Genomic DNA, 11,809 nt, shown 5'->3' on the forward strand with positions numbered 1-11,809 from the left:
TTAATGTTATGGCCAATAAACTAAAATTAAATTACCATTTCATCAATACATAATGAGTTTTGGGTAATGAAATTCTAGAAACACACCATACACGTGTATATTTTTCAAATGAATTGATATTATCACAATAGACACATCTCTGCATCCCTCCATATTTCACTTTCAAAACTTGATCCAAAGGATGCGAAAAATATAAGTTATTCGGGTGCTCTAGGTGCACCCACTATTATTGCTAGTACATCCAGTAATTTAAGTGGAATGTGCACCCACTATTATTGCTAGTACATCCAGTAATTTAAGTGGAATGGTAAAAATGTTTTTCACTTAAAATTTAAAAAACCCTCCTTCCTCTGCATAGTCTGCCGCTATTGTTTTTCTTCTTCCTTCCTCAAAGCGCTCCTTCCTTCATGGGTGTTCCGTTTGTGCTGTTTCCGTTGTCAAGCTTTGTTATTCATGGTTAATGGCATCAATGGCTACATCGTTTGATTTGGATTACATGTATGAGTCCTTTAGTACCATGCTGGTTCAATAACCTAGCTATAGGTTCGAATTTTCCTCCATCTACTAAAAAATGCTGGTTCAATAACCCGGCTATATAGGTTCAGTGAATTTTCTTCCATCTAAAAATCATTATAAAAAGGCAAATTCTAGTGCAAAAAAGTGGTATTGTAGCTAAATATAATATGATTGACAGGATAAGTAAACAAAGTTTTAACTGTTAAAATTTATGAACTAATTCCCCGACTTACCGGATTGGTGATTTCTTAAAAAAGTTTAGACATTCTCTGAAAACAAAATGAAAAAGGCGACGAGATGCGATTAATTTGTGATTTTTTATTTTAAAAAGTATAATATACAATTATTTTTTAAAAATAAATAAGTTTGATTTTAATTGTTTAATTTTCTTACTAATTTTAATCCTCGCATATTACAAAATTTTCAAAAGTAACTTTTATCACGCCTCTGCAAGTTTGGTGAATAGTACTTCAAATTATCTTTCCAAAATTACCCTCCTGAACACCATGGTGAGTAAAATGCACGAATGAACTGATTCAGATCGTTAGACGAACACGTTACAATAACTAAAAAAGATCGATTGGACTCAGTTTTAAGCATCATTCTTCAAAATCTACTTATTATGAAACTTAAAAATAGAAATCACATCAAAGAAGAATATTACAGTTCAAGAATGCGCAGACAAATTTTCAGTTTTAGAACTAATTGCTCGAATAATCTAATGTTTGACTAATTTACAATACATCTGTGACTATAAAATTAGGGATATTGGGGCAAAACTTTTTGTGGGTGTACTGTAGCAGATGCAAAGAAACCCACTCTATAAAAGGGCATGTTGCTAGTACCTCACAAACTGCCGCTTATCATCAGCATTTCTCTTTCCATAAGGATTGTCGCCACTGAATCCATGTCTACTTCCATCAACTTTACGCATTTTATTCCTTTGCTTACTGCTGTTTATGTTTAGACTCACATTTGGTGGGTTTGAAAAACAGAACGAAGAAGCAACAGCCTGCTCAAGTACCGAAACCAGCATTATCAATCAATATGTTCATACTCACATTGTATCAACACACTTTACTAGCTTACAATTCAAATAAGAGAAAATAAGTTGTGCACCGCTTTAAAACTATTTTACATTATTATCTAATCACAACCCACCATGTATGATAAGAGCATCTTTAATAGGGGTTCTTGAACTCAGGAACCCCTATCCACTAGATCTACTATTATTCTTGTTCAAAAATTCTTCATGCTGGAGGTTGAGTTCTTGATAAGAGCATCTTTAATAGGAGAAGAACTCTCAAGATTTCTACTTTTTTCAAAAAATATTATTTTTAATGACATTTGAAGGAAAAGAGAGATTCTATTTTTTTTCTAAGCAAGTAAAACCCAAGAACCCAAATTGGGTTTTGCCACTAGAACAAAAAATAACAAAGTTCTTGCATCCTATGTGGTATCATGGGACTCACAAATAGTGTTCCAAGACCCCAAAATGGATCCTTCCACTAAAGATACTCTAAGTTTGTTAACTTTTATGATCATTACTTTAAAAATCACATCAACGATGGGTGGTATGTGATTAAATGCCAATGTAAAACTACTTTACACCGTCATTGCATAACTATTAAACTTTTCAAATTATAGGAATTTAGGTGAGGCAATAACTATCTTTTCCTCTAGTATCTGTCTTTCATAATTCATAATCAAGAGAAGAAAAAGGCTATCAATAACATTAAATTTTCTCTTTCAAAATTTAGAGGATCAATCAATTACATTATTATTTTTGGGATCTGAAACCCTTTTCCAGCCTCTACTATCTACCAAGTACCAATTGATGGACTTATCGGCAAATGTCTAACATGAAATGATATAGTACCCTTTAACTACAAATTCAAACTTTCTTTAAGCTATATGCTGCCTTTAACATGATATGCCCCCCTATCCTGAATTTTTTGCTCAAAATGAAAGGAAAAGATAAATATTCACAATTTCACAAAACATGATTTAAAATGTCAGCTGCAGTATTCGTGCACAATTGCAAATGAAAACACAAAGTTACCTAGATCAACTTTTAGATATTCATGTATTACTAAAAAATCATGAAAGATGACACAAAAAGTAACATAATGAGAGAGTTGTACCTGCAAATCAAGATGGTGAATGTTGAATATATCCTTCATAGAATGAGAATTGTATGCTAATATGTATGATCTATAAGCTTCTTTTGCCATCTTGTTCAAATAGAAATTGTTGACCACCAAATTCTCCTGAATTATCCAGATAATCCTTCGTAAGATAATTTGCAGTTGGTTACTATATTAAACAAAAGTTTAATTAAGCATGGGGAAAAGGGCATGTACCAGGTGAGATTGTACGTTTGCCACCTTCTTTTCATCATATGCATACTCTTTAACAGGGACCTTAGCTGCCTGAAATTAAGCATAAATATAAAATTATGATTAGGGATAAGCTGAGAATAGTTTTTCAGAAAAATGGGGTTCAAGTCCTGGGGAATAGGGAAAGTAGTAATCAGCCAACCATTGCTTCCCAGTTGCATTATATTCTAGGCATGATAATCACAGGGCTTCCTGAAGTAATCCTACTTTCTCAAATAAGTACATGCATATGCTAGAAGCTTCTAATAAATTCTAATTCAGCATCAGCCCAGCTTACTAATCCATAGTTAAATGAGAAAAACTGACCTTCAGATAGCGAAGAAATTGCAATTCTTCAGGAATCAGGAAAAGCAAAGCATTTCCTTTCCCACCTTCACCACGAGCTGTTCTACCAACCCTGTGAATATATTCCTGGTAGCAGTATAAAATAAATGTGACAAAGTACATCAACGTATAAGGAGCAATTGAAAAGGGATGTTGATTGATAAATAGAAGAATGAAAAGTACCTTTGGTTCATCAGGTGGATCATACTGCACAATCCAGTCCTACAGCACAAATAAGGAGAAAAATAAACATAAATCTTATATGTTTAATGATTTTCAATTAACAGAACAGAATGCTGCATAAGCACATAGTTCATTCAAGTGTTGTTAAATGTTTTACCATTAGTATTAGTATAGAAAACCAAATTAAATTTTCAAGAATCAAAACAGGACAGAATTTTCAAGGATAATACTGTCATTGTATCTATTTGGGGGATAAAGTGTTTCTTTCAACCTAGATTTACTGCTCAGTTAATCGTTAAAGGGGTTGTGCCATTGCACATACAGGTAATATGACGAGCACTGCTGAGTTGATATGATTTTCATGTTTTTTCTGATCTTTATCTTATGTAGGAAGGTTTTCCATCTTTGTGCTCTTCTATTTCTTTCCTGAAGGTGTCTTATGTTGCCATAAATTTTTTCATCTTTAGCCAGTTATTAAATTGACTGATTGCATGTAGTTGGGGGAAAACCCTTAAAAGTCTAATACAAATGAGTCATATTTTCCCATCGAGAAATATACATGTAAGTTGATAAGGAAAATGAATATATACCACAGCAGGTATGTCAAGTCCACGAGCAGCAACATCAGTACAGAGCAAGATCCCCTTTTCTGCTTTGCAGAAGTCAAAGAAGGTAGTTGTTCGGGACTGCTGCTTTTGTTTTCCATGAATACTCGAGCAATTCAATTGAATAAGATTAAGAATGTCTGCGTGGAATTTGACAGAGTTGCATGAAGAGAAAAAAACCATCACTTTTTTTGACTGGTGTCTCTTCAAAAAGGAATAGAGAACAATAAATCGCTTGGCACAGGGAACCACAACATAACCCTGAAGCAATCCCTCATTTGTGACCTGCATTCATGAAGGGGTAATGATAACGATAACTATGATGGAAAAAATTCAGATATTATGATAAAGTGGGGAGACATCACCTTGGTTCTCCCATCATCTACATCAATATAGATAGGAGTCGTCTGAAATGACAGACGGGCAAGATCCTCAACCTGTATTTTAAGAGAGAAATATTATTTGGAACCAAAAACAATAAGCAAGCAATACACTTATATTTCCTTATTCTTACTTTCAAGTAAAACACACATTATCAAGCAATCAAATTCTAGTATGCCGAGAAAAAAATTACATACATAAGAAAGAAAATTAAAATTTGTATGTAGAACTACATACCCATTATCAAGTAATGTATTTTCAAATATCAACCTCTAGTGTATCCAAATATGTGTGTATATTTGTGCATGTGCAAAAATCATTAATAATTGAAAACTAATCAACTATGGAATTAGGAATTTATCTCAGAGAAAGAACTTTATGAAGGATGGAAAATGAAGAGCAGACCTTCTTTGTTTGTGTAGCCGAAAATAAAGCTGTTTGCCTATTCTGTTGAAGGAGAAAAGGACCAATTAGTCAACCCCTCATACATTATTTAAAATACATACTGGATATAAACTTATTGATACCCCTACACAAAAATATGAGCGATATGAGTCAGCATACTTAAAACTATCGGGGGGAACAATACAGTTTATATGTTGAGGCAAACAAAACAGTATTTTGTAGTATTAAATAGACTCTTACGCAGAATGAACAATACAGTTTATATGTTGAGGCAAACAAAATAATATGAGCTAACTTCAACCAGCAACCGACATTCAAATTAAATAGACTCTTACGCAGAATTCATAGCTTTAGTTTTCCTCTTAAGATAAGAAAAAGGTGATACTAGTAAATTTATAATTGTTGAAGTCCATTTAGTTAGGAGCTTTCCAGCAAAACAATCCAATACACATGGGGCAAATGGGGAGGATGCAAAGCAGTTTCAGGGCACCATTATGATTTCATGGGCTCCTGGATCACTGGAAGGGAGAGGAGAAAGACAAACAAATTATATATACCTTTGGAAGGATCTTGATAATCTGCTTCATTTCCTCCTCAAAGTTTGCTTCCAAAATCCTGTCAGCTTCATCAATCATGAGGCACTGCCAAGTCATGCAGGAATTCAGAGTAAGAAAATATAGCCTGAATCTAGACTTCACAAGTATGTAAGCATCTACTAGAATTCCAGAAATTTGAATGAAAAACCCAAAGTTGAAAGTCCAAAATGTAAAACAGAAAAACCTCTAACACCAAAATTTATTTATAATATTTCAGCACTAAATAGGGATTCATGAACCAAAAATAAGCAGGCTTTCTTCTCATTTTCTGGTTCCCCCCAAAACAACACCGAACTGAGCAGGTGACAAGAGCAAACAGGAAAAGTAAAGACATTAGAAGGTAAAGTGAACATAAAATATCATCTAAAATGCATGCTGACTATGAGAGAAGGCCCTAATGAGCATTCATTAAGCATTAAAATGGATATTATACAAGAAATTATAAGGTAGCTGATGACTGATGAGCACCTAAGACTGAAAAACCATTACGATCACCAAAAATGTAATTAATCAATACTATCATTGCTTGTTGTCAACTTGTCAGAAACAATTGTATGAAAATCCATAACTTACCTTCAAGTTTTTATATATGAATCCTTTTGTGTTTTGAAGATGATCTAGAAGACGACCAGGAGTTCCTACCAATAAATTTATCCCTTTAGCAATGCGTTCAGCTTCAATTTTTCTAGCTGAACCTCCAATAACCAATCCAAGAGTTTGTGAATGATACTTGAGCAGCTCCTTGGCCACAGCATGTGTCTAAAAGAGATGGTGAATGAACAAATAAGAAATATTCATTCAATACCCGCAAACAAAATCAACAGTGAAGCAAAGAAAACACAATATCAACATCACATTTTAGGAGAAAATGAGAAGGAATTTAATACCTGTATTGCAAGCTCTCTAGTAGGGCATATAACAATAACACCAGCTCCATTACGAGGCGTAAATTTAACATTGTACAACAGCTCCACAGCAGGAATTAAGAAGGCAAGAGTTTTTCCAGAACCAGTCCTTGCAGCACCAAGAACATCTTTTCCAATCAAAAGCGGTGGAATTGCCCTCGCTTGAATCTGCATTTGTGATTTAGCATCAAGTCTAATGCGTTACGTGCAATAAACACTATCCTCAAAAAGTTATGTACAAAATGTCACCAAAAAAAACTGTTTGCTCAATAACTTCTAAAATTGTGAAACATAAAACAATTAAGTAGCACTCAAATTTCAACACAAAGGGTAGCATTACCTGAGTCATGTGGTGGAATCCCATATCCATAATGGCTTTATAAGTAGGTTCAGACAATCCGAGAGATTCAAATGACTCAGTGCTCATAATTCCAGAGCCACCATTGTTCTTCACCTTTTTCTCTTTCACTTCACTTTCTCCTTCCACCTTCTTCTTCTTCTTCTTCTTCGAGGATTCTCCATCGCTATCTGTATTATTCTCATTCTCCTCTTCCTCTGGACGCTCCTCGGTAGCAATCTCCCGAGGTCTTTTTTTGTCGCTCTTCTTCTTATTCTTATTCTTCTTCATCTTCTTGGTTTCGTTCATGGGCGAGGCTTGAAGGGTTTTGTCTTCTGTTTCTGCCATTATCAGATTTTGCACCAACTCAACCTCAATCGTTAATTCGTTGTTTTGTTTCCTTCTCCCCCTCGTTAAACCCTAGTTTAGCACGCTTAGTGTGCACGTGCGCGGTGGTGGGCGTTCAAATAGAACTGGCCAGGGTCAATAGCAGAATGGATTGGGTCAATGGAGCTTTAATTAGGCCCAATGAAGTAGGCCAAGCCTTGGAGAGCCCAATATTGTGGATTTAATCTAAACTAGTCTATCGGGCTCAGGTTGTTAATATTAAGACAACAGTGATTTTTTTTTCTTCATATTGTTTTTGGTAATGTTTTTGCTTCATTCTTATTCTTTGTAATATAATATTATATATCTAATAATAAATAATTAAATATATATTTTTATATCCTTCCTATAAGAAAAATCTACTGGATAAGGAATATTCTTGATATGATAGAGCTAACTTTCTCAAAACTTTACTCAGCAATAAAATAAACACTTTCTAAAAACTAAAAAAATAAAAATATTATACACAAAATTTAAATTTAAGACCTTAGAGTATCTGTAATGGGATTATTTATTTTGGTTCTTAAAAATTATGCAACTGGTAAATATCATTTGGAGAAAATGAGTTCTTATTACTTTTATTTTATGAAAGTTGGTTATACAAGCAACTACTACCAAAGTTGCTTAAAAATTTTTAAAAATATTTTTTTGAGTTAAAATGAGGATTTTTGTGTGAGTAGAAAGATTAAACGTGATTCAATAAAAATAAATTAAAAATTCAAGTTGAGTTATACCATTAGAGGGAAAATTAATTACTGTTTTTAAATTCTGTGACAAGAATAGACCCACTAAAAGAGAGTTAATTAATAACTTAAATTCATTTTTGGAAACGCTCTTATTAAAGGAAAATGGGAATTTGCAGACAAATAAACAATTCTTAAAAAAATAGAAAAGAGAAATACACAAAAAAAAAATGTAAATGAGCCAATATCAATAAAAAAAAGTACATTAAAAGGACTCTTCTACCTCTTATTTAAGAAATTTTTACATTGTTGTAAAATCACAAATTATCATGTATTAAAAATTTGAAAACTATTACACTAAACAGTTTAGAAGTTATATTTATTATAATTTTTAATCAATTAATAGCATAAATCTTTTTACATTAATACAAAAATTAAACTCATAGTTAAAAATTATTTTTTTTACCAATAGAAATTACTAAAGTAAAAATTAAGAAAGTCTTTCATATACACAATCAAGAATTGATAACCTAATAGACATGCATAAAAGACCAATTATTGTAATTTGTTGGCAAATGGAAAATAGGTCTACATCATTTCTATGGGAAAGCTTCGAATTATTTAAATTGAGTGGTTTGGATCTGGTCTAAAATATTAGGGTGTGTTTGGTTTGCAATTTCATTTTCTGTTTTCATTTTCTATTTTCATTTTCTAAAAACTGTTTTCATTTTCAAAAGATTAGAATTCTGAAAACATGTTTGGTTTGACTTCTTATGTTTTACTTTTAAGAAATAAAAATATTGAAAATGTGTTTTCAAAAGAAAATGTATTTTTAGATTTGTTTAAAATTACATTCTTTATTACTGCGTTTTTATTTTACCCAGAATGAGATTCTTGATTTCAACTGAAAACGAGATTTTATTGTTTTCAGTTTTGATTCGTTTGGGAAAATATTTTCACTGAAAATGAAAATAGAAATCCAACCAAACACATTTTCATCACCATTTTCTATTCCTAATGAAAATGAAAACAAAAAACAATCAAATCAAACATTCCCTTAATTTTACATGTGGTGCAAATAGATCATATCACATGCGGATTTTTAATTTTTACGAAAGAATATATGGAGAATGCTAAAATTCACTCTAATCAGTTTTCATTAGCATCTAACACCAACAATTTTAGACTAAAAATCATTGAATCATTTGTTTTTTAATATCATACTTATCATTTAACTTAAAAAATAAAAATATTTCACACACACATATATATATACATATATGAGTCTACTTAATTTATGTGAGTTCAAGAGTCTACTTAGTTCATGCGAGTTAAAACGAAAACAAATTCATTTTTTAGTAGATTCGGGCTCGTGTAAACTTGTAAGAGTTTGCGAGTTCACTCCAGAGTTTGACAATCATGATTGCATGTAATGAACATGCAACATATCAATAATACCTAATAGAACACCGCCATCAATTTGAAGGGAAAAAACACTACAAAGATTGATTTATTTAAAATAAAAGGCAATGTCAAAAGGGCACAAATTACTTAATTTAGAACTCAAAACTCAAATGACTTGGTTTATGTGATGTATAACTTGACGTTGAAAAGTAAATAAAATAGAAAAAGTATTGATCTTCTATTCGATGAGATTGAGTCTAACGATGAATGGATAACTGAAGAGGGATATAATGATGAGGATGAACAACCTCAAGGTGAAGGTGATGGTGACAATGTTGAATTAGTAGGAGATGTTGGAGGAAGTTCAAATGATCTAGTTGTAAACGCTTTTGATCGAGATAATTTAATTTTTATGGAACCTAATGATGATGCACAATCTGAGAAAGACCTTGATGATGGAAATGGTGATGAAAGTTATGATATTCATGGAGATGATCCTATTAGAGGATTGAACATGATTTTTTGAAGACATTTATGGTTTTTTTAGTTATTTAAATGTTTTAATTTTGAGAACTTATGTTTTGTAATAGACTAATAGCATGAATTATGAACTTATTTTGTTTGTAAAATGGTGTATTTTGAATATATTTAATTATTATTCATAGGTATTTTTATTATGAAATAGACTCTTATGATTTTACGAGTCAAGTCTACAAAACTCTCATGAGTTTACGCAAATTCTCGATTTTGATAACTTTGACTCAATTATATATATATATATATATATATATATATATATATATATATATATATATATATATATATATATATATATATGGTGTATTTTATAATTGTTTTAGAATGAGAAATAATAATTGGTAAAATCTTGTGAAATTTTATTAAACTCTTGGAAATTAAAATATTATTGATGCATGATTGTTTTCTATTTAAGATCTCTCTCTTTTTAGTACATTCCATTTTCAGAACTCTTTTGCTTCACAATGAAACTTAAAAGGATAGGTGCAACTTATAAATAAATAAATAAACATGTCAGAAATGGATAGCAGTATTTACACATTTTGTAGTTCTCTAATCATTGACACTCATGACAGGAAGGGGACATCATTCAGGAGAACACTAGAGCAACGTGGGGAAGAAAACAATAAAAGGGAAACAAAATGATGAAGAGATACTTAATACTCTAATTAATAGAAGCACACCCAAACTATCATAATCGGATTGCCCGGGTTCATGTCATTACTTGAAAGGCAATAAGCTGAATTTGGTCACAACTTTCATCATCATCACCATTGCTATAGGAGCCAAAATGCAATAAAATATGAAAAAGAAAAAAAGAAAGGAAAACAGAAAACTAGTCGATTTTACAAATATATAGAGTGGTCAAGAACATTGTCGGCTTAGCCCATTTCATTTCATTGCTCTTATTTCTTAGAAGCCGAAAGGAAAAAAAAAGGGTAACAGCTGCAAAACAGTGTTAGGCAATGAAGCCCCACCGGAAATACTGTTTGATGGATGTTCAAATAATTCCTGACCAACAAAAATATTTCATGTAATTCATCATTGTTCAATGGATCAAAATATCCCACTGAAGAATTAGGTTGTTTGATAAAAAAAAAGGTCATATTGTGAGACTTATAATTGTATCGTCTGCAATATAATTTTGTGGGGGACATGATTATTTATTATTATGTATTATATGATTAAAATATTAGTAAGTTGTTATTAGTAAGTTTTTTTCTCAACAAAAAATATTTTTAAATGATTAAAATCAACTTAAAATATGACTTTTTAAAGCAATTAATTATATGTATTAATTGCTTGGCTTTGAAGTTCAATGACACCTTCAAATCAGGTTAGGTGAAATATTGTTATAAGTTTATGATTGTGTGTGAGAGAGGGCAAGGGGGGTTGGAAGTGAGAAAAGAATACTAGTTTAATGACTTTCCTTCTTTAGTCTTTTTGGCTTTTTGAAAGAACAAATTTGAAACGACTATGGTTTTTGTTATAATTTATCCACAGAGGGGACAGCTGGTGCAAAAGAAAGGACTGACTATAGTTACTAATAAGATTTATGTATTGATTCATTATCTTGTGTGAAGAGGGTAATACAAATAAAGGCCTCTCATCGGAATTATTACGTGAGAGTGTGGCAAAAATTAGGGACCACATGTTAGCAGTGACTAATATAATACTGAGGAAGGTTAAGAATATGTTTTTTAAGCACTCTTTTAAATATGTTTTCTTTAATTGACTAAAATTTGTTAAAAAAAATTTAAATGTAACATGAAATTCACAAAAAAATTATATGTTGATATTATAGAAAAATGATAGGTGTCATTCTTAGCATTTATCTATAATATTAGTATACAAAAACTTCATTCTTACTATCAACATAGTCTACTCGTCCAATGGACACTAGAGGATCAAGTTAAAAGGGGGTAATTGCCCCCATAAAATTCTTTTATTTTTATTTGTATACGTGTAATAAAAAAAAGTTATTCCCATAGAAAAATAGATATTATCTTCGTAAGATGAATTGTTTTGAAATAAATGTAAGAAAATAAAAAATAAATAAAAAAAGAGAATAAATTAATTTTAATCTTACTTTTTAATTTTTTTAATTTTTTATAGTATTGATAATAAAGAAATTATAGAACATTTTC

The 11,809-nt window shown here is 31.3% G+C and overlaps 1 protein-coding gene across 1 annotated transcript; it reads right to left on the minus strand.

Annotated features, from left to right (window-relative positions):
* Window positions 1-1,158: 1,158 nt before the first annotated feature.
* Window positions 1,159-7,084, minus strand: LOC100797375 (DEAD-box ATP-dependent RNA helicase 27). Its single transcript, XM_003549766.5, has 12 exons — window positions 6,655-7,084; window positions 6,297-6,482; window positions 5,983-6,168; window positions 5,371-5,454; window positions 4,814-4,855; window positions 4,393-4,464; window positions 4,013-4,312; window positions 3,423-3,461; window positions 3,222-3,326; window positions 2,880-2,948; window positions 2,661-2,786; window positions 1,159-1,528 (listed from the first exon to the last, which is right to left on the minus strand). The coding sequence occupies exons 1-12, from the start codon at window positions 6,997-6,999 to the stop codon at window positions 1,355-1,357; spliced, it is 1,728 nt and encodes a 575-aa protein (XP_003549814.1). The 5' UTR covers window positions 7,000-7,084; the 3' UTR covers window positions 1,159-1,354.
* Between the last annotated feature and the right edge of the window lie 4,725 nt (window positions 7,085-11,809).

This window comes from Glycine max, chromosome 17, assembly GCF_000004515.6.
Source record: "Glycine max cultivar Williams 82 chromosome 17, Glycine_max_v4.0, whole genome shotgun sequence".
In the NCBI taxonomy this organism is placed as follows: domain Eukaryota; kingdom Viridiplantae; phylum Streptophyta; class Magnoliopsida; order Fabales; family Fabaceae; genus Glycine; species Glycine max.

Bases quoted from the DNA above. Each gene is read 5' to 3' on its own strand.
- LOC100797375 (XM_003549766.5), bottom strand. From the start codon at position 6,999: ATGGCAGAAACAGAAGACAAAACCCTTCAAGCCTCGCCCATGAACGAA. The intron at 6,483-6,654 runs GTAATGCTACCC...TCACAAATGCAG, and splicing joins GATTCCACCACATGACTCAG to ATTCAAGCGAGGGCAATTCC. The intron at 3,327-3,422 runs GTACTTTTCATT...TACTGCTACCAG, and splicing joins ATCCACCTGATGAACCAAAG to GAATATATTCACAGGGTTGG.